Source organism: Leiobunum rupestre, chromosome 4 (genome assembly GCF_980474605.1).
Source record: "Leiobunum rupestre chromosome 4, qqLeiRupe1.1.hap1, whole genome shotgun sequence".
Lineage (NCBI taxonomy): Eukaryota > Metazoa > Arthropoda > Arachnida > Opiliones > Sclerosomatidae > Leiobunum > Leiobunum rupestre.
In genome coordinates, this window is record NC_143387.1 from 70,581,227 (window position 1) to 70,601,548 (window position 20,322).

The 20,322-nt window shown below is 40.9% G+C and overlaps 1 protein-coding gene across 3 annotated transcripts in view; it reads right to left on the reverse strand.

The window, feature by feature from the left end:
• The window catches only part of LOC149948915 (5'-3' exonuclease PLD3-like), a 123,316-nt gene that overhangs the window by 56,694 nt on the left and 46,300 nt on the right, over positions 1-20,322 (reverse strand). The window contains exon 1 of one of the 3 annotated variants that reach the window (XM_090172796.1): positions 5,866-6,214. The exons of the other annotated variants lie outside the window; for them this stretch is intronic. Within the exon in view, the coding sequence (XP_090028922.1) occupies positions 5,866-5,907 (42 nt within the window). The 5' untranslated portion in view covers positions 5,908-6,214. Of the gene's footprint in view, positions 1-5,865; positions 6,215-20,322 lie in introns of those variants that run through there. 3 annotated transcript variants of the gene reach the window in all.

Here is a 20,322-nt window from a genome sequence, read left to right on the forward strand (position 1 = left end):
CTAAAAGTGTACTCTCGTTACCCTAAAACGTTTTATTCGCCTGTTATCGGGCTAAAAGTGTACTCTCGTTACCCTAAAACGTTTTATTCGCCTGTTCTCGGGCTAAAAGTGTACTCCCGTTACGGGGAATTTGGGCTACACTTTTTATCTTCCTCAAAAGCGGGAGTAAAGAGAGTAAACTGATAAAATCGTCTGCTTATGCAGAATTTATCTGCTAAAATGGCCACAGGTAGCCATTTTGGGAAAACATTTTTTTCCCGGACTCGAACAATTCGATGCCATAGGATCAGAGTAAAATGACGTCATAGGGTTACTCTTCTTACCCTACTCCGAAAGTTGATTATAACTTGGATTAATAATAGTGTTACGTGGTTATATCATTCTACTGTCAACCGAGGGGTAAGACACTGCGAACTCTTGAAAATATGTACCTTTAACAGTGCTAAATGCACGAACTCGGTGTACAGATTATCCGAGACTGTCTTACCCCTCGCTGTCAACGCGTGCATTTCTTCGCGTCCGCCGATGCGCATTTGCGAGGGGGAAGAAATGAGAACGCGACGATGTGTTTTTGAACCAAATCGTTTGAAGTCCGTTTCCGTTGGTTATTGGTTCTGCTCTTGCGAAGTTGCGATCGGGATTTTGAAAATAACGGCGGTTAGGGTTAACGACTTGGATCTTACAATATTATAACTACAAGTCAATTTACTTGATTAAAAAGAAGTTTAATATTATTAATATAATATAATTACCGTTATGTAAAATATAGAAAGCATAAAATGTCTTTACGCTTGCCCAACCGGAAGCTGATGATCCTGAAGTATCTTCGGGACGATAAATCGCATGAGTTGCTTTTTCGTTTGACATCAAAAGTTTCTGGCCGTTTTCTCTTGGCAGCCATTTTGTTTCTATTTTAGGTAGAAAACCCCACGAAAATAATATAGGTGAAAATTAATGTCCTAGCCGGAAATAGCCAAACCCCTCCAAATTGACGTCATGAAAAATAAATCAAATATGTCGTGCCTACGCTTATTCGAAATGTCATAATATTCGGAAACATACTTTGGTTTCATTTTTCAAATCGGATTTGTGGTTGTAAAGTTATTGAAGAAATAGTGATGACAGAAAACATGAAAATTAACTCTAATTTAATTTTTAAGTGAAACAAAGCAAGCGTGAAAGTAGTATTTAAAATAGTGTTGTAAGTCGGAAAATTTTCCGGAAAATTACCGAGGCCTTTTTTCCGGAAAATTTTCCGTATTTTTCCGAAAAATATTAAAAACGTTTTCATTCCATGATTTGTCTAATATATTGTTTGCAAATTTAAATAAAGCGGCATTTTCACCTCATTTTTTCTAATCTAAAAGTAAAACTAAACCTATAGACTAGTTTAAACTGGTTGAAATGTAACACTATTAATGTTTTTTAGTATGTTTAGTGATATTAGTCATTTTAAATCGATAAAAAGTTTAAAACATTAAAAACCCTTGAAAAGTAATTTATGTTTAAATTTTTTATTTTTCCGATTTGCGGAAAATTCTCCGCAATTCGGAAAATTTTCCGCATTTTATTTTTCCGGAAAATTAACAACCCATTTTAAAATAATATCGCTATTTGGGGTGAAGCAAAAAATATCATGGTCTCGAGCGATATTATTTTAAATACTTGACTATACACAGTTGCAACCTTCAAAAATAAAGGGAATTACCCTGAATAAAAGACAATAAAAGTCGTTGGGATTAATGTGGTGCCTTGGGTATTAGCCTAGCTGATTATTTTATTATTATTATTACAATTTGCACAAAAAATGTCAATACTTAATTGCTGAATTTCTAATTCAATTGGTCGAATTTTCCGCTTATCGGTGTACCTGTCCATAAAATCAACTACGTATTATTTAAAAGCGATCTCAGTTTCCTATCTTTTGCATATTGAATTTTTAAGATTTGGTTTTTCGAGTTGCATATTTTTCTAGTTAGTGGCTCTTGTATTTATGCTTACATTTTTTATTTTTCTTCGTGTTTCTTTTTATTTGGAATTTTACTTGAGTTGATATGTTGTTTATAGTTTTTTTTTTAACATATCTTAAAATTGTGATGGAAGAGTAGAAATTGTTATTTTTGGCCATAGATCTGAAAGTATTTATTCCGAGAAATTTTAACTAACGCCATCTATTAAAACATTACAATCAAACCTCTAAGGGCTTCCCTATATATGTGTTGGTTTCCCTGTAAGCAATTTTTGAATGGGGTAGACTTATGCTAAATCTCATAAATCAACTCGAAACACCCTGTATATTATTCGCAAAAACTGCGTAAAATTGTGGCATTTAAACACCAGATCTCCGCCCTTCACTGTCCAAAACTCGATACGACTGGAAGGCTAATCGCGTCCACATCTCCAACTCCTTAACTTATCCGAATAGGTCAACCTGGACTTCCGGGGAAGGTGAATTTAGTGGCGTTACGGAGTAGCTGTCAACTTCTAATCTCTATAGCTGGCAAATTCTCATTAATATGGAAAAATAAAGACGTCGAACGAGTGACCTACACTCTGGCAGGCAGTCCGGTCGCGTCCGCCAATCAGAACCATTAAGCGGGAAGCCGGAAAATGGGCGCCGTTTGTTTGGACGTACAGAATGGCACACGCGAATTGACCGTTAAAAATAAACTTACGAATAATAATAACGCTGCAGTTCGACTGGATTTCGATCTTGAAGAAAAAAAGTTCACTTCTATAAATGCTCGGTTTGTACCACGAAGCGGATTGTTCCACGGCAATCAGTGTTCCAAAAATAACACTTTTTTCGTAAATTGCCCATGCCATTGTTAAATATGGTAAATATTGGTTTATATTGCATGATAATATGTTAAATCAAAAAACGGAATATATCAACTTTAGAAGATCTGAAACTTTATTTTCGTTACTCTGCAAGTCTGTTCTCAATCTTAAGAGGTTTTATCTCCATAAATGTAGGTTTCAGTTTTAAATACTGTAAATAAATCATGGAAACATATTATTTACGTTATTTACTATTATTTACCACTTTTCCCATTTTATAAAATAACGTTATTTATCATTATTTACCACAAATCCCGTACACTCTAGGGAAAATGACTTTAGAAATCAACTTGAAAATCCTGAGATCTGGACGAAAATCAGGCTAAAAACCCAGAAATCGTCACGAAAATCGAAGCTCTGAAATCTCAAAATCAGTTTGATTTCGGAAATTCCGTACGCAAAATTTTGTTAGCGTGGCTCCCAATCCAAACAGTGGCGTAGCCAGGATTTTGTTTCGGGGGGGGGGGGGGGCACACCTTTGAACAAAAGTAAAAAAATAAAAATATTTGTACTTACGACCATACGTTTACCCCCCTGGCTACGCCACTGCTTAAAAAGACGTATAATAATAATAATAATAATAAGCAAGCCATGACAGCCACGCGAGCCAACTGCTCCATACACTAACTATTACCGTTAACCTCAACATGTTTTGATGGAAAGGGGAAACCGAAGAGCTCGGGGGAAAACCCCAGAAACCAGTGGGGAGAGAACTTGCAAACTCAACGCAGAAGGAGCTGTTCCGAGTTTTCACGTAATCTGACGCTATTGAAAACTTTACCCACGAATCATCTCAAACATAGCCTGGACTCAGAATCTAAGGGGACTCACTGTTCAGACTTTAAAAAAGTAAGTTTTGGACCTTTTATTTTTGAAATTTGTTTTTTAAAAGTTTAAGTAATGGTAATTAACCATTGCAGGGGCGTGGGAACGTTCTAGAAGTTGGAGGGGGCAAAGAGAAACGAAAAGTGGTCTGGAGAATGGTTTGGAATTTTTAATGGAGTGTAGCTTCTCCGAATGCATGTGTATACTTTTTACTACTATGTAAATTGGCGGGAAAAGACTGAAATATGCTTTTCAAATGAGAATTTGTGCCTTTTGAGGGAGAGGGCAATAAAATTAGTTGCCCTGAACAGCAAAATTCGATTTAGGCCACGCCTACCGTGTCAAAATATCGGGAACAGTGAGTCCCCTATCAGATTCTTGGTCCATGAATATAGGCATTCTCCCTAAGTATAAATACTTGGTACAACTTTAATTGAAGCTGAATTTGACAATTTATTTTAATAAATCACCAATAGGAATACAGGTGTTAGATTCTCAATTATCACGTCAAGAACCTGGGACGAGAGGTACTTGTATGTTCTAGATAACTTGAATATTTCATATTTAATATTTTTACTATTTAGACTAATTACTCGAATCTCGTATATTTCAATAAAAGCGCTTAATTTGAAGAGATTAAAGTAAGTGTAAAGACGCTAATGGCTAGCCACAAAAGTCAAACAAGTTGAGATAAGTGACTTTCGAAATAAATTCGAAATTAGATTCGTATTATAAAAATCCTCTCCAGTTTTCACATTTCACTGATTTTTTTAATATATTTTAAGCTTTTATACTATATCATTATATGCATTAGTATAGATATTAAAAACCTTTTCTCAAATAGTATTTTTTAGACTCGCTCTCCGGCAGTAAAAAAATGCATTATTGTAAAAAATGTTTTGGGCAAAAAGTGTGATAACGCAATTCGATATATAAAATACCATAAAAAAATCCGCATTAAAAGTTTAATTCGTGCAAGATAATAGCTATATAAAATATATTAAGTAAATAAATATATTAACGAATGAGTAACTAAATGAATTAATTAATGAATAACCAAGTGAATAACTAAATAAATTAATGAATCAATAACTAAATAAAGTAATGAATGAATAAATAAATTAATTAATAAATAAATAAGTAAATTTATTAATAAATAAATAAATAAAAAAATTAATGAATGAATAAATAAATTAATTAATCAATAAATAAATTAATTAATCAATAAATAAATAAATTAATGAATGAATAAATAAATTAATTAATCAATAAATAAATAAATTAATGAATGAATAAATTAATTAATGAACAAATAAATTAATGAACGAATAAATAAATTAATGAATTATTAAAAAAGTTAATGAATGAATAACTAAATAAAAAATAAGGAATGATTAACTAAATAAAAATTTAAAGGATGAATAACTAAATAACTAAATAAATTAATGAATGAATAAATAAATTAATGAACAAATAAATAAATTAATGAATGAATAAATAAATTAATGAACAAATAAATAAATTAATGAATGAATAAATAAATTAATGAACAAATAAATAAATTAATGAATGAATAAATAAATTAATGAACAAATAAATAAATTAATGAACGAATAAATAAATTAATGAACAAATAAATAAATTAATGAATGAATGAATAAATAAATTAATAAATAAATTAATGAATAAATAAATAAATGAATGAATGAATGAATAAATAAATTAATGAATAAATAAATAAATGAATGAATGAATGAATAAATAAATTAATGAATGAATAAATAAATTAATTAATGAATATCTAAATTAATTAATGAATAACTAAAGAAAAATAATTTAATGAATGAATGAATAAATAAACTAATTAATGAATAACTAAATAAACAAGTAAAAAAATAAATTAATGAATAAATAAATAAATAAATTAATGAATAAATAAATAAATAAATTAATGAATGAATAAATAAATACACTAATTAATTAATTAATAAATAAATACACTAATTAATTAATGAATAACTAAATAAATAAATTAATTAATGAATAACTAAATAAATTAATGAATGTTTCACTAAATTAATAAATCCACATAGAAATGCCAAAATGAATAATAAATAAATGACTAAATACATAAATATACGATAAAATAAATAAAAATGATAATAAATTTATTAATTTTAACTTATAGAAGTGAGTTACCTGATGTTCCTTGAGATTGTGAAAGATCTCAGTCGACGGCATGTTGGAATGTTTGGCTCAACGCGCGAACCGTATAATCGGAACGGGCCCCGCTCGAGATGTGAGACGCGGATTGCCAAGTTTCATAACAAAGGCCGAGAAGGGGGAGATCCACGGCACCATCCGCGGCTGGAATAGCTAACGCTCTTCGCCGGTGTCGCGGTTTAAATCGGCCACCAGGTAAGAAACGGACGGGGAAATCGCGCTGACGCCAACGTAAAGGGCCCGATCTCTCCTTGTAAAAATTGCGGACGCGAATCGGCACCGAAAACCGGGTCTCCGTGTAGTACTTCTCTCTCCCCCAATAAACTTTTCTAATCGATTTGGGAAGCACTCCGCGAAATAAATGATACGAATTTTTACGGCACTCTGGGCTATCGTTGGCGTTAAAATATATAAAGTGAGGCGGAGTACGAAACTCCCTAACGCCTATTTCTAGCCTTTATCGGGGGAGGAGTAGCCGCTAACGAAAGTTCGATTTCTATAAAGCTCGTCGAACTTATCGAGATTTTTTTTCGCTATTCCCCCTGTAGATATAAGCGTCGATGTTTGGAGACCTGGAGGCGAGAAGATGATGGAAAATGCCAGCGGAATAACGATTGACTCAAAACAGGGTTAAACCTAGTAAGATATGGCCGTAGAGAGAACTTTTTCCCTCGAGGAGAAACTAGGTTGAGATGTTGTTACTGAGGGGGGGGGGGACGAGGGGGAGAGAAATCGGGGTGTTGAAGCGTCGCCTGCTCTCTTAAATTTACGGGCGAGGCGGGTACGTAGTAGGCCTTAAAGCGCCCCTGGATTATCCCCTCAAGGCGGCTTTCCCGACTCCATAAAACAAGCTTTTATTTACACGAAACGCCAGGCTACTTAGCCTGCCCGATACAGACAGTCTGTTCTTAGTCATCCTAAAACCAAACGCATTTTTGAAGGTCTTGGCCATCTTCGTCATCACAAGCGCTGGTTGGTCTAATGACTAAATTCGGAAATGTTTGCCGGCTTTATGGTACGTACATTTAGCTAAGGAAAAGATTCTTTCGCGGAGATAACGACATTAGAGGACGGTTTTTGCATACCCGAAGTCTTACCAGATGGCGCCACCAGTCCGAAACGTAGAAAATTTTAATTTAACAAAAATATTATAGTTAATATTTTTTACATAAAAGCAACTTGAAATAGTGTTTGTTTTATAATAAATAAGTTAGTATTTATTCCGTTCGCGCCATTAAGTGTTAATTTGGCGCCATCTGGTATATATAAAAGCAATAAAATCGTACCTCTATGGGCTTCGCTTTAAATGTTTGTTTCCCTGTAAGCAAATATTAAATGCGTCTATTGGAACCGATTCTCGGATTTGACCAACCGAAATGCCCATAAACCTTGAGCAAGTTTTAAAAATATACCATTATTCTTTTCCACCAAAAAGATACCCTTGGAGCCATCTGGTATAAATAAAAACACTAAAATCGTACCAATGAAGGTTTCTCTGCAATCCCTGAAATCGATTTGACCAACCAAAACTTCCATATACGCTTCTAACACGTATTTTTAGCCGTATCAATGTCAATCCGGGCGAAATGAAAATCTCTTATCAAGATACGGGGAACATTTTTATCGATAACGACCTACGGAACAAATTAATATTTTTATCGCTATTAAGCGTAATTTAACACTGTTATATATCAAGAAGCAACTAACGGCCAGGAGTTAAATGCAAAAATATTCAATGGAAGCATATGGTGGCTGTTATGAAATAATCTTCATGTGACAAAATTTCAAGCACCACTTAAAGAGCAACGTAGGGCGAGAAAATATTAAAGGGCGAAATTTTAGTTCCAGTTTGTTTACTGGATGACGATAGCTTTCCCATAACTGACCTAAATGTACAAAATTTTCTCGCATGCTTAGCATACAAGAGGAGGGGCTAGTTCACTTCGGAAATGTACAAAATTTTCTCGCATGCTTAGCATACAAGAGGAGGGGCTAGTTCACTTCGGAAAATCACTTCCCTATCAGAAAGTTTCTTCTGCCCACCAAGGGTTTTTTCCTTCCCTCTCAGAAAGTTTCTTCTGCTAACCAAGCGTTTTTTCCTTCCCTCTCAGAAAGTTTCTCCCCCCACCCAGTGTTTTTTCCTTCCCTCTCATAAAGTTTATTTTCCCATCAAGTTTTTTTCCTTCCCTTTCAGAGTTTCTTCCCCCACCAAGTGTTTTTTCCTTCCCTCTCAGAAAGTTTCTTCTGCCAACCAAGCGTTTTTTCCTTCCCTCTCAGAAAGTTTCTTCTGCCAACCAAGTGTTTTTTCCTTCCCTCTCAGAAAGTTTCTTCTGCCAACCAAGCGTTTTTTCCTTCCCTCTCAGAAAGTTTCTCCCCCCACCAAGTGTTTTTTCCTTCCCACTCAGAAAGTTTCTTCCCCCACCAAGGGTTTTTTTACTTCCCTTTCAGAAAGTTTCTTCTGTCCACCCAGTGTTTTTTCCTTCCCTCTCAGAAAGTTTCTTCCCCCACCAAGTGTTTTTTCTTCCCTCTCAGAAAGTTTCTTCTGTCCACCCAGTGTTTTTTCCTTCCCTCTCAGAAAGTTTCTTCTGTCCACCCAGTGTTTTTTCCTTCCCTCTCAGAAAGTTTCTCCCCCCACCAAGTGTTTTTTCCTTCCCTCTCAGAAAGTTTCTTCCCCCCACCAAGTTTTTTTATCCTTCCCTCTCAGAAAGTTTCTTCCCCCACCAAGTGTTTTTTCCTTCCCTCTCAGAAAGTTTCTTCTGTCCACCCAGTGTTTCTTCCTTCCCTCTCAGAAAGTTTCTCCCCCCACCAAGTGTTTTTTCCTTCCCTCTCAGAAAGTTTCTTCCCCCCACCAAGTTTTTTTATCATTCCCTCTCAGAAAGTTTCTTTTCCCACCAAGTTTTTTTCCTTCCCTCTCAGAAAGTTTCTTCTGTCCACCCAGTGTTTTTTCCTTCCCTCTCAGACAGTTTCTTCCCCCCACCAAGTTTTTTAATCCTTCCCTCTCAGAAAGTTTCTTTTCCCACCAAGTTTTTTCCTTCCCTTTCAGAGTTTCTTCCCCCACCAAGTGTTTTTTCCTTCCCTCTCAGAAAGTTTCTTCTGCCAACCAAGCGTTTTTTCCTTCCCTCCCAGAAAGTTTCTCCCCCCACCAAGTGTTTTTTCCTTCCCTCTCAGAAAGTTTCTTCCCCCACCAATGGTTTTTTTACTTCCCTTTCAGAAAGTTTCTTCTGTCCACCCAGTGTTTTTCCTTCCCTCTCAGAAAGTTTCTTCCCCCACCAAGTGTTTTTTCCTTCCCTCTCAGAAAGTTTCTTCTGTCCACCCAGTGTTTTTCCTTCCCTCTCAGAAAGTTTCTTCCCCCCACCAAGGTTTTTTTTCCTTCCCTCTCAGAAAGTTTCTTCTGCCAACCAAGCGTTTTTTCCTTCCCTCCCAGAAAGTTTCTCCCCCCACCAAGTGTTTTTCCTTCCCTCTCAGAAAGTTTCTTCCCCCACCAAGGGTTTTTTTACTTCCCTTTCAGAAAGTTTCTTCTGTCCACCCAGTGTTTTTTCCTTCCCTCTCAGAAAGTTTCTTCCCCCACCAAGTGTTTTTTCCTTCCCTCTCAGAAAGTTTCTTCCCCCACCAAGTGTTTTTTCCTTCCCTCTCAGAAAGTTTCTTCTGTCCACCCAGTGTTTTTCCTTCCCTCTCAGAAAGTTTCTTCCCCCCACCAAGGTTTTTTATCCTTCCCTCTCAGAAAGTTTCTTTTCCCACCAAGTTTTTTTTCCTTCCCTTTCAGAGTTTCTTCCCCCACCAAGTGTTTTTTCCTTCCCTCTCAGAAAGTTTCTTCTGCCAACCAAGTGTTTTTTCCTTCCCTCTCAGAAAGTTTCTTCTGTCCACCCAGTGTTTTTCCTTCCCTCTCAGAAAGTTTCTTCCCCCCACCAAGGTTTTTTATCCTTCCCTCTCAGAAAGTTTCTTTTCCCACCAAGTTTTTTTTCCTTCCCTTTCAGAGTTTCTTCCCCCACCAAGTGTTTTTTCCTTCCCTCTCAGAAAGTTTCTTCTGCCAACCAAGCGTTTTTTCCTTCCCTCTCAGAAAGTTTCTCCCCCCACCAAGTGTTTTTTCCTTCCCTGTCAGAAAGTTTCTTCCCCCACCAAGGGTTTTTTCCTTCCCTGTCAGAAAGTTTCTTCCCCCACCAAGGGTTTTTTCCTTCCCTCTCAGAAAGTTTCTTCTGTCCACCCAGTGTTTTTCCTTCCCTCTCAGAAAGTTTCTTCCCCCCACCAAGGTTTTTTATCCTTCCCTCTCAGAAAGTTTCTTTTCCCACCAAGTTTTTTTTCCTTCCCTTTCAGAGTTTCTTCCCCCACCAAGTGTTTTTTCCTTCCCTCTCAGAAAGTTTCTTCTGCCAACCAAGTGTTTTTTCCTTCCCTCTCAGAAAGTTTCTTCTGTCCACCCAGTGTTTTTCCTTCCCTCTCAGAAAGTTTCTCCCCCCACCAAGTGTTTTTTCCTTCCCTGTCAGAAAGTTTCTTCCCCCACCAAGTGTTTTTTCCTTCCCTGTCAGAAAGTTTCTTCCCCCACCAAGGGTTTTTTCCTTCCCTGTCAGAAAGTTTCTTCTGCCAACCAAGCGTTTTTTCCTTCCCTCTCAGAAAGTTTCTCCCCCCACCAAGTGTTTTTTCCTTCCCTGTCAGAAAGTTTCTTCCCCCACCAAGGGTTTTTTCCTTCCCTTTCAGAAAGTTTCTTTCCCCACCAATTTTTTTCCCTTCCCTTTCAGAAAGTTTCTTCCCCCACCAAGGGTTTTTTCCCTTCCCTTTCAGAAAGTTTCTCCCCCCACCAAGTGTTTTTTCCCTTCCCTTTCAGAAAGTTTCTCCCCCCACCAAGTGTTTTTTCCTTCCCTGTCAGAAAGTTTCTTCCCCCACCAAGGGTTTTTTCCCTTCCCTTTCAGAAAGTTTCTCCCCCCACCAAGTGTTTTTTCCTTCCCTGTCAGAAAGTTTCTTCCCCCACCAAGGGTTTTTTCCTTCCCTCTCAGAAAGTTTCTTCTGCCAACCAAGCGTTTTTTCCTTCCCTCCCAGAAAGTTTCTCCCCCCACCAAGTGTTTTTTCCTTCCCTCTCAGAAAGTTTCTTCCCCCACCAATGGTTTTTTTACTTCCCTTTCAGAAAGTTTCTTCTGTCCACCCAGTGTTTTTCCTTCCCTCTCAGAAAGTTTCTTCCCCCACCAAGTGTTTTTTCCTTCCCTCTCAGAAAGTTTCTTCTGTCCACCCAGTGTTTTTCCTTCCCTCTCAGAAAGTTTCTTCCCCCCACCAAGGTTTTTTTTCCTTCCCTCTCAGAAAGTTTCTTCTGCCAACCAAGCGTTTTTTCCTTCCCTCCCAGAAAGTTTCTCCCCCCACCAAGTGTTTTTTCCTTCCCTCTCAGAAAGTTTCTTCCCCCACCAAGGGTTTTTTTACTTCCCTTTCAGAAAGTTTCTTCTGTCCACCCAGTGTTTTTTCCTTCCCTCTCAGAAAGTTTCTTCCCCCACCAAGTGTTTTTTCCTTCCCTCTCAGAAAGTTTCTTCCCCCACCAAGTGTTTTTTCCTTCCCTCTCAGAAAGTTTCTTCTGTCCACCCAGTGTTTTTCCTTCCCTCTCAGAAAGTTTCTTCCCCCCACCAAGGTTTTTTATCCTTCCCTCTCAGAAAGTTTCTTTTCCCACCAAGTTTTTTTTCCTTCCCTTTCAGAGTTTCTTCCCCCACCAAGTGTTTTTTCCTTCCCTGTCAGAAAGTTTCTTCCCCCACCAAGGGTTTTTTCCTTCCCTGTCAGAAAGTTTCTTCCCCCACCAAGGGTTTTTTCCCTTCCCTTTCAGAAAGTTTCTCCCCCACCAAGTGGTTTTTCCTTCCCTGTCAGAAAGTTTCTTCCCCCACCAAGTGTTTTTTCCTTCCCTGACAGAAAGTTTCTTCCCCCACCAAGGGTTTTTTCCCTTCCCTGTCAGAAAGTTTCTCCCCCCACCAAGTGTTTTTTCCTTCCCTGTCAGAAAGTTTCTTCCCCCACCAAGGGTTTTTTCCTTCCCTGTCAGAAAGTTTCTTCCCCCACCAAGGGTTTTTTCCTTCCCTTTCAGAAAGTTTCTTCCCCCACCAAGGGTTTTTTCCTTCCCTTTCAGAAAGTTTCTTCCCCCACCAAGGGTTTTTTCCTTCCCTGTCAGAAAGTTTCTTCCCCCACCAAGGGTTTTTTCCTTCCCTGTCAGAAAGTTTCTTCCCCCACCAAGGGTTTTTTCCCTTCCCTTTCAGAAAGTTTCTCCCCCCACCAAGTGTTTTTTCCTTCCCTGTCAGAAAGTTTCTTCCCCCACCAAGGGTTTTTTCCTTCCCTGTCAGAAAGTTTCTTCCCCCACCAAGGGTTTTTTCCTTCCCTGTCAGAAAGTTTATTCCCCCACCAAGGGTTTTTTCCCTTCCCTTTCAGAAAGTTTCTCCCCCCACCAAGTGTTTTTTCCTTCCCTGTCAGAAAGTTTCTTCCCCCACCAAGGGTTTTTTCCCTTCCCTTTCAGAAAGTTTCTCCCCCCACCAAGTGTTTTTTCCTTCCCTGTCAGAAAGTTTCTTCCCCCACCAAGGGTTTTTTCCTTCCCTGTCAGAAAGTTTCTTCCCCCACCAAGGGTTTTTTCCCTTCCCTTTCAGAAAGTTTCTCCCCCCACCAAGTGTTTTTTCCTTCCCTGTCAGAAAGTTTCTTCCCCCACCAAGGGTTTTTTCCTTCCCTGTCAGAAAGTTTCTTCCCCCACCAAGGGTTTTTTCCCTTCCCTTTCAGAAAGTTTCTCCCCCCACCAAGTGTTTTTTCCTTCCCTGTCAGAAAGTTTCTTCCCCCACCAAGGGTTTTTTCCTTCCCTGTCAGAAAGTTTCTTCCCCCACCAAGGGTTTTTTCCTTCCCTGTCAGAAAGTTTCTTCCCCCACCAAGGGTTTTTTCCCTTCCCTTTCAGAAAGTTTCTCCCCCCACCAAGTGTTTTTTCCTTCCCTGTCAGAAAGTTTCTTCCCCCACCAAGGGTTTTTTCCCTTCCCTTTCAGAAAGTTTCTCCCCCCACCAAGTGTTTTTTCCTTCCCTGTCAGAAAGTTTCTTCCCCCACCAAGGGTTTTTTCCTTCCCTGTCAGAAAGTTTCTTCCCCCACCAAGGGTTTTTTCCCTTCCCTTTCAGAAAGTTTCTCCCCCCACCAAGTGTTTTTCCTTCCCTGTCAGAAAGTTTCTTCCCCCACCAAGGGTTTTTTCCTTCCCTGTCAGAAAGTTTCTTCCCCCACCAAGGGTTTTTTCCCTTCCCTTTCAGAAAGTTTCTCCCCCCACCAAGTGGTTTTTCCTTCCCTGTCAGAAAGTTTCTTCCCCCACCAAGTGTTTTTTCCTTCCCTGTCAGAAAGTTTCTTCCCCCACCAAGGGTTTTTTCCCTTCCCTGTCAGAAAGTTTCTCCCCCCACCAAGTGTTTTTTCCTTCCCTGTCAGAAAGTTTCTTCCCCCACCAAGGGTTTTTTCCTTCCCTGTCAGAAAGTTTCTTCCCCCACCAAGGGTTTTTTCCTTCCCTTTCAGAAAGTTTCTTCCCCCACCAAGGGTTTTTTCCTTCCCTTTCAGAAAGTTTCTCCCCCCACCAAGTGTTTTTTCCTTCCCTGTCAGAAAGTTTCTTCCCCCACCAAGGGTTTTTTCCTTCCCTGTCAGAAAGTTTCTTCCCCCACCAAGTGTTTTTTCCTTCCCTTTCAGAAAGTTTCTTCCCCCACCAAGGGTTTTTTCCCTTCCCTTTCAGAAAGTTTCCCCCCCCACCAAGTGGTTTTTCCTTCCCTGTCAGAAAGTTTCTTCCCCCACCAAGGGTTTTTTCCCTTCCCTGTCAGAAAGTTTCTTCCCCCACCAAGGGTTTTTTCCTTCCCTGTCAGAAAGTTTCTTCCCCCACCAAGGGTTTTTTCCTTCCCTGTCAGAAAGTTTCTTCCCTTACCAAGGGTTTTTTCCCTTCCCTTTCAGAAAGTTTCTCCCCCCACCAAGTGGTTTTTCCTTCCCTGTCAGAAAGTTTCTTCCCCCACCAAGGGTTTTTTCCCTTCCCTGTCAGAAAGTTTCTCCCCCCACCAAGTGTTTTTTCCTTCCCTGTCAGAAAGTTTCTTCCCCCACCAAGGGTTTTTTCCTTCCCTGTCAGAAAGTTTCTTCCCCCACCAAGGGTTTTTTCCTTCCCTGTCAGAAAGTTTCTTCCCCCACCAAGGGTTTTTTCCCTTCCCTTTCAGAAAGTTTCTCCCCCCACCAAGTGGTTTTTCCTTCCCTGTCAGAAAGTTTCTTCCCCCACCAAGGGTTTTTTCCCTTCCCTTTCAGAAAGTTTCTCCCCCCACCAAGGGTTTTTTCCTTCCCTGTCAGAAAGTTTCTTCCCCCACCAAGGGTTTTTTCCCTTCCCTTTCAGAAAGTTTCTCCCCCAACCAAGTGGTTTTTCCTTCCCTGTCAGAAAGTTTCTTCCCCCACCAAGGGTTTTTTCCCTTCCCTTTCAGAAAGTTTCTCCCCCCACCAAGTGTTTTTTCCTTCCCTGTCAGAAAGTTTCTTCCCCCACCAAGGGTTTTTTCCTTCCCTTTCAGAAAGTTTCTTTCCCCACCAATTTTTTTCCCTTCCCTTTCAGAAAGTTTCTCCCCCCACCAAGTGTTTTTTCCTTCCCTGTCAGAAAGTTTCTTCCCTTACCAAGGGTTTTTTCCCTTCCCTTTCAGAAAGTTTCTCCCCCCACCAAGTGTTTTTTCCTTCCCTGTCAGAAAGTTTCTTCCCCCACCAAGGGTTTTTTCCTTCCCTTTCAGAAAGTTTCTTTCCCCACCAATTTTTTTCCCTTCCCTTTCAGAAAGTTTCTTCCCCCACCAAGGGTTTTTTCCTTTTCTGTCAGAAAGTTTCTTCCCCCACCAAGGGTTTTTTCCTTCCCTGTCAGAAAGTTTCTTCCCCCACCAAGGGTTTTTTCCCTTCCCTTTCAGAAAGTTTCTCCCCCCACCAAGTGTTTTTTCCTTCCCTGTCAGAAAGTTTCTTCCCCCACCAAGGGTTTTTTCCTTCCCTGTCAGAAAGTTTCTTCCCCCACCAAGGGTTTTTTCCTTCCCTTTCAGAAAGTTTCTTTCCCCACCAAGGGTTTTTTCCTTCCCTTTCAGAAAGTTTCTTCCCCCACCAAGGGTTTTTTCCCTTCCCTTTCAGAAAGTTTCTCCCCCCACCAAGGGTTTTTTTACTTCCCTTTCAGAAAGTTTCTTCTGTCCACCCAGTGTTTTTTCCTTCCCTCTCAGAAAGTTTCTTCCCCCACCAAGTGTTTTTTCCTTCCCTCTCAGAAAGTTTCTTCCCCCACCAAGTGTTTTTTCCTTCCCTCTCAGAAAGTTTCTTCTGTCCACCCAGTGTTTTTCCTTCCCTCTCAGAAAGTTTCTTCCCCCCACCAAGGTTTTTTATCCTTCCCTCTCAGAAAGTTTCTTTTCCCACCAAGTTTTTTTTCCTTCCCTTTCAGAGTTTCTTCCCCCACCAAGTGTTTTTTCCTTCCCTCTCAGAAAGTTTCTTCTGCCAACCAAGTGTTTTTTCCTTCCCTCTCAGAAAGTTTCTTCTGTCCACCCAGTGTTTTTCCTTCCCTCTCAGAAAGTTTCTTCCCCCCACCAAGGTTTTTTATCCTTCCCTCTCAGAAAGTTTCTTTTCCCACCAAGTTTTTTTTCCTTCCCTTTCAGAGTTTCTTCCCCCACCAAGTGTTTTTTCCTTCCCTCTCAGAAAGTTTCTTCTGCCAACCAAGCGTTTTTTCCTTCCCTCTCAGAAAGTTTCTCCCCCCACCAAGTGTTTTTTCCTTCCCTGTCAGAAAGTTTCTTCCCCCACCAAGGGTTTTTTCCTTCCCTGTCAGAAAGTTTCTTCCCCCACCAAGGGTTTTTTCCTTCCCTCTCAGAAAGTTTCTTCTGTCCACCCAGTGTTTTTCCTTCCCTCTCAGAAAGTTTCTTCCCCCCACCAAGGTTTTTTATCCTTCCCTCTCAGAAAGTTTCTTTTCCCACCAAGTTTTTTTTCCTTCCCTTTCAGAGTTTCTTCCCCCACCAAGTGTTTTTTCCTTCCCTCTCAGAAAGTTTCTTCTGCCAACCAAGTGTTTTTTCCTTCCCTCTCAGAAAGTTTCTTCTGTCCACCCAGTGTTTTTCCTTCCCTCTCAGAAAGTTTCTCCCCCCACCAAGTGTTTTTTCCTTCCCTGTCAGAAAGTTTCTTCCCCCACCAAGTGTTTTTTCCTTCCCTGTCAGAAAGTTTCTTCCCCCACCAAGGGTTTTTTCCTTCCCTGTCAGAAAGTTTCTTCTGCCAACCAAGCGTTTTTTCCTTCCCTCTCAGAAAGTTTCTCCCCCCACCAAGTGTTTTTTCCTTCCCTGTCAGAAAGTTTCTTCCCCCACCAAGGGTTTTTTCCTTCCCTTTCAGAAAGTTTCTTTCCCCACCAATTTTTTTCCCTTCCCTTTCAGAAAGTTTCTTCCCCCACCAAGGGTTTTTTCCCTTCCCTTTCAGAAAGTTTCTCCCCCCACCAAGTGTTTTTTCCCTTCCCTTTCAGAAAGTTTCTCCCCCCACCAAGTGTTTTTTCCTTCCCTGTCAGAAAGTTTCTTCCCCCACCAAGGGTTTTTTCCCTTCCCTTTCAGAAAGTTTCTCCCCCCACCAAGTGTTTTTTCCTTCCCTGTCAGAAAGTTTCTTCCCCCACCAAGGGTTTTTTCCTTCCCTCTCAGAAAGTTTCTTCTGCCAACCAAGCGTTTTTTCCTTCCCTCCCAGAAAGTTTCTCCCCCCACCAAGTGTTTTTTCCTTCCCTCTCAGAAAGTTTCTTCCCCCACCAATGGTTTTTTTACTTCCCTTTCAGAAAGTTTCTTCTGTCCACCCAGTGTTTTTCCTTCCCTCTCAGAAAGTTTCTTCCCCCACCAAGTGTTTTTTCCTTCCCTCTCAGAAAGTTTCTTCTGTCCACCCAGTGTTTTTCCTTCCCTCTCAGAAAGTTTCTTCCCCCCACCAAGGTTTTTTTTCCTTCCCTCTCAGAAAGTTTCTTCTGCCAACCAAGCGTTTTTTCCTTCCCTCCCAGAAAGTTTCTCCCCCCACCAAGTGTTTTTTCCTTCCCTCTCAGAAAGTTTCTTCCCCCACCAAGGGTTTTTTTACTTCCCTTTCAGAAAGTTTCTTCTGTCCACCCAGTGTTTTTTCCTTCCCTCTCAGAAAGTTTCTTCCCCCACCAAGTGTTTTTTCCTTCCCTCTCAGAAAGTTTCTTCCCCCACCAAGTGTTTTTTCCTTCCCTCTCAGAAAGTTTCTTCTGTCCACCCAGTGTTTTTCCTTCCCTCTCAGAAAGTTTCTTCCCCCCACCAAGGTTTTTTATCCTTCCCTCTCAGAAAGTTTCTTTTCCCACCAAGTTTTTTTTCCTTCCCTTTCAGAGTTTCTTCCCCCACCAAGTGTTTTTTCCTTCCCTGTCAGAAAGTTTCTTCCCCCACCAAGGGTTTTTTCCTTCCCTGTCAGAAAGTTTCTTCCCCCACCAAGGGTTTTTTCCCTTCCCTTTCAGAAAGTTTCTCCCCCACCAAGTGGTTTTTCCTTCCCTGTCAGAAAGTTTCTTCCCCCACCAAGTGTTTTTTCCTTCCCTGACAGAAAGTTTCTTCCCCCACCAAGGGTTTTTTCCCTTCCCTGTCAGAAAGTTTCTCCCCCCACCAAGTGTTTTTTCCTTCCCTGTCAGAAAGTTTCTTCCCCCACCAAGGGTTTTTTCCTTCCCTGTCAGAAAGTTTCTTCCCCCACCAAGGGTTTTTTCCTTCCCTTTCAGAAAGTTTCTTCCCCCACCAAGGGTTTTTTCCTTCCCTTTCAGAAAGTTTCTTCCCCCACCAAGGGTTTTTTCCTTCCCTGTCAGAAAGTTTCTTCCCCCACCAAGGGTTTTTTCCTTCCCTGTCAGAAAGTTTCTTCCCCCACCAAGGGTTTTTTCCCTTCCCTTTCAGAAAGTTTCTCCCCCCACCAAGTGTTTTTTCCTTCCCTGTCAGAAAGTTTCTTCCCCCACCAAGGGTTTTTTCCTTCCCTGTCAGAAAGTTTCTTCCCCCACCAAGGGTTTTTTCCTTCCCTGTCAGAAAGTTTATTCCCCCACCAAGGGTTTTTTCCCTTCCCTTTCAGAAAGTTTCTCCCCCCACCAAGTGTTTTTTCCTTCCCTGTCAGAAAGTTTCTTCCCCCACCAAGGGTTTTTTCCCTTCCCTTTCAGAAAGTTTCTCCCCCCACCAAGTGTTTTTTCCTTCCCTGTCAGAAAGTTTCTTCCCCCACCAAGGGTTTTTCCTTCCCTGTCAGAAAGTTTCTTCCCCCACCAAGGGTTTTTTCCCTTCCCTTTCAGAAAGTTTCTCCCCCCACCAAGTGTTTTTTCCTTCCCTGTCAGAAAGTTTCTTCCCCCACCAAGGGTTTTTTCCTTCCCTGTCAGAAAGTTTCTTCCCCCACCAAGGGTTTTTTCCCTTCCCTTTCAGAAAGTTTCTCCCCCCACCAAGTGTTTTTTCCTTCCCTGTCAGAAAGTTTCTTCCCCCACCAAGGGTTTTTTCCTTCCCTGTCAGAAAGTTTCTTCCCCCACCAAGGGTTTTTTCCTTCCCTGTCAGAAAGTTTCTTCCCCCACCAAGGGTTTTTTCCCTTCCCTTTCAGAAAGTTTCTCCCCCCACCAAGGGTTTTTTCCCTTCCCTTTCAGAAAGTTTCTCCCCCCACCAAGTGGTTTTTCCTTCCCTGTCAGAAAGTTTCTTCCCCCACCAAGGGTTTTTTCCCTTCCCTTTCAGAAAGTTTCTCCCCCCACCAAGGGTTTTTTCCTTCCCTGTCAGAAAGTTTCTTCCCCCACCAAGGGTTTTTTCCCTTCCCTTTCAGAAAGTTTCTCCCCCCACCAAGTGGTTTTTCCTTCCCTGTCAGAAAGTTTCTTCCCCCACCAAGGGTTTTTTCCCTTCCCTTTCAGAAAGTTTCTCCCCCCACCAAGTGTTTTTTCCTTCCCTGTCAGAAAGTTTCTTCCCCCACCAAGGGTTTTTTCCTTCCCTTTCAGAAAGTTTCTTTCCCCACCAATTTTTTTCCCTTCCCTTTCAGAAAGTTTCTCCCCCCACCAAGTGTTTTTTCCTTCCCTGTCAGAAAGTTTCTTCCCTTACCAAGGGTTTTTTCCCTTCCCTTTCAGAAAGTTTCTCCCCCCACCAAGTGTTTTTTCCTTCCCTGTCAGAAAGTTTCTTCCCCCACCAAGGGTTTTTTCCTTCCCTTTCAGAAAGTTTCTTTCCCCACCAATTTTTTTCCCTTCCCTTTCAGAAAGTTTCTTCCCCCACCAAGGGTTTTTTCCTTTTCTGTCAGAAAGTTTCTTCCCCCACCAAGGGTTTTTTCCTTCCCTGTCAGAAAGTTTCTTCCCCCACCAAGGGTTTTTTCCCTTCCCTTTCAGAAAGTTTCTCCCCCCACCAAGTGTTTTTTCCTTCCCTGTCAGAAAGTTTCTTCCCCCACCAAGGGTTTTTTCCTTCCCTGTCAGAAAGTTTCTTCCCCCACCAAGGGTTTTTTCCTTCCCTTTCAGAAAGTTTCTTTCCCCACCAAGGGTTTTTTCCTTCCCTTTCAGAAAGTTTCTTCCCCCACCAAGGGTTTTTTCCCTTCCCTTTCAGAAAGTTTCTCCCCCCACCAAGTGTTTTTTCCTTCCCTGTCAGAAAGTTTCTTCCCCCACCAAGGGTTTTTTCCTTCCCTGTCAGAAAGTTTCTTCCCCCACCAAGGGTTTTTTCCCTTCCCTTTCAGAAAGTTTCTTCCCCCACCAAGGGTTTTTTCCTTCCCTGTCAGAAAGTTTCTTCCCCCTCCAAGGGTTTTTTCCTTCCCTGTCAGAAAGTTTCTTCCCCCACCAAGGGTTTTTTCCCTTCCCTTTCAGAAAGTTTCTCCCCCCACCAAGTGGTTTTTCCTTCCCTGTCAGAAAGTTTCTCCCCCCACCAAGGGTTTTTTCCTTCCCTGTCAGAAAGTTTCTTCCCCCACCAAGGGTTTTTTCCCTTCCCTTTCAGAAAGTTTCTCCCCCCACCAAGTGGTTTTTCCTTCCCTGTCAGAAAGTTTCTTCCCCCACCAAGGGTTTTTTCCCTTCCCTTTCAGAAAGTTTCTCCCCCCACCAAGGTTTCTTCCCCCACCAAGGGTTTTTTCCTTCCCTTTCAGAAAGTTTCTTTCCCCACCAATTTTTTTCCCTTCCCTTTCAGAAAGTTTCTCCCCCCACCAAGTGTTTTTTCCTTCCCTGTCAGAAAGTTTCTTCCCCCACCAAGGGTTTTTTCCCTTCCCTTTCAGAAAGTTTCTCCCCCCACCAAGTGTTTTTTCCTTCCCTGTCAGAAAGTTTCTTCCCCCACCAAGGGTTTTTTCCTTCCCTTTCAGAAAGTTTCTTTCCCCACCAATTTTTTTCCCTTCCCTTTCAGAAAGTTTCTTCCCCCACCAAGGGTTTTTTCCTTTTCTGTCAGAAAGTTTCTTCCCCCACCAAGGGTTTTTTCCTTCCCTGTCAGAAAGTTTCTTCCCCCACCAAGGGTTTTTTCCCTTCCCTTTCAGAAAGTTTCTCCCCCCACCAAGTGTTTTTTCCTTCCCTGTCAGAAAGTTTC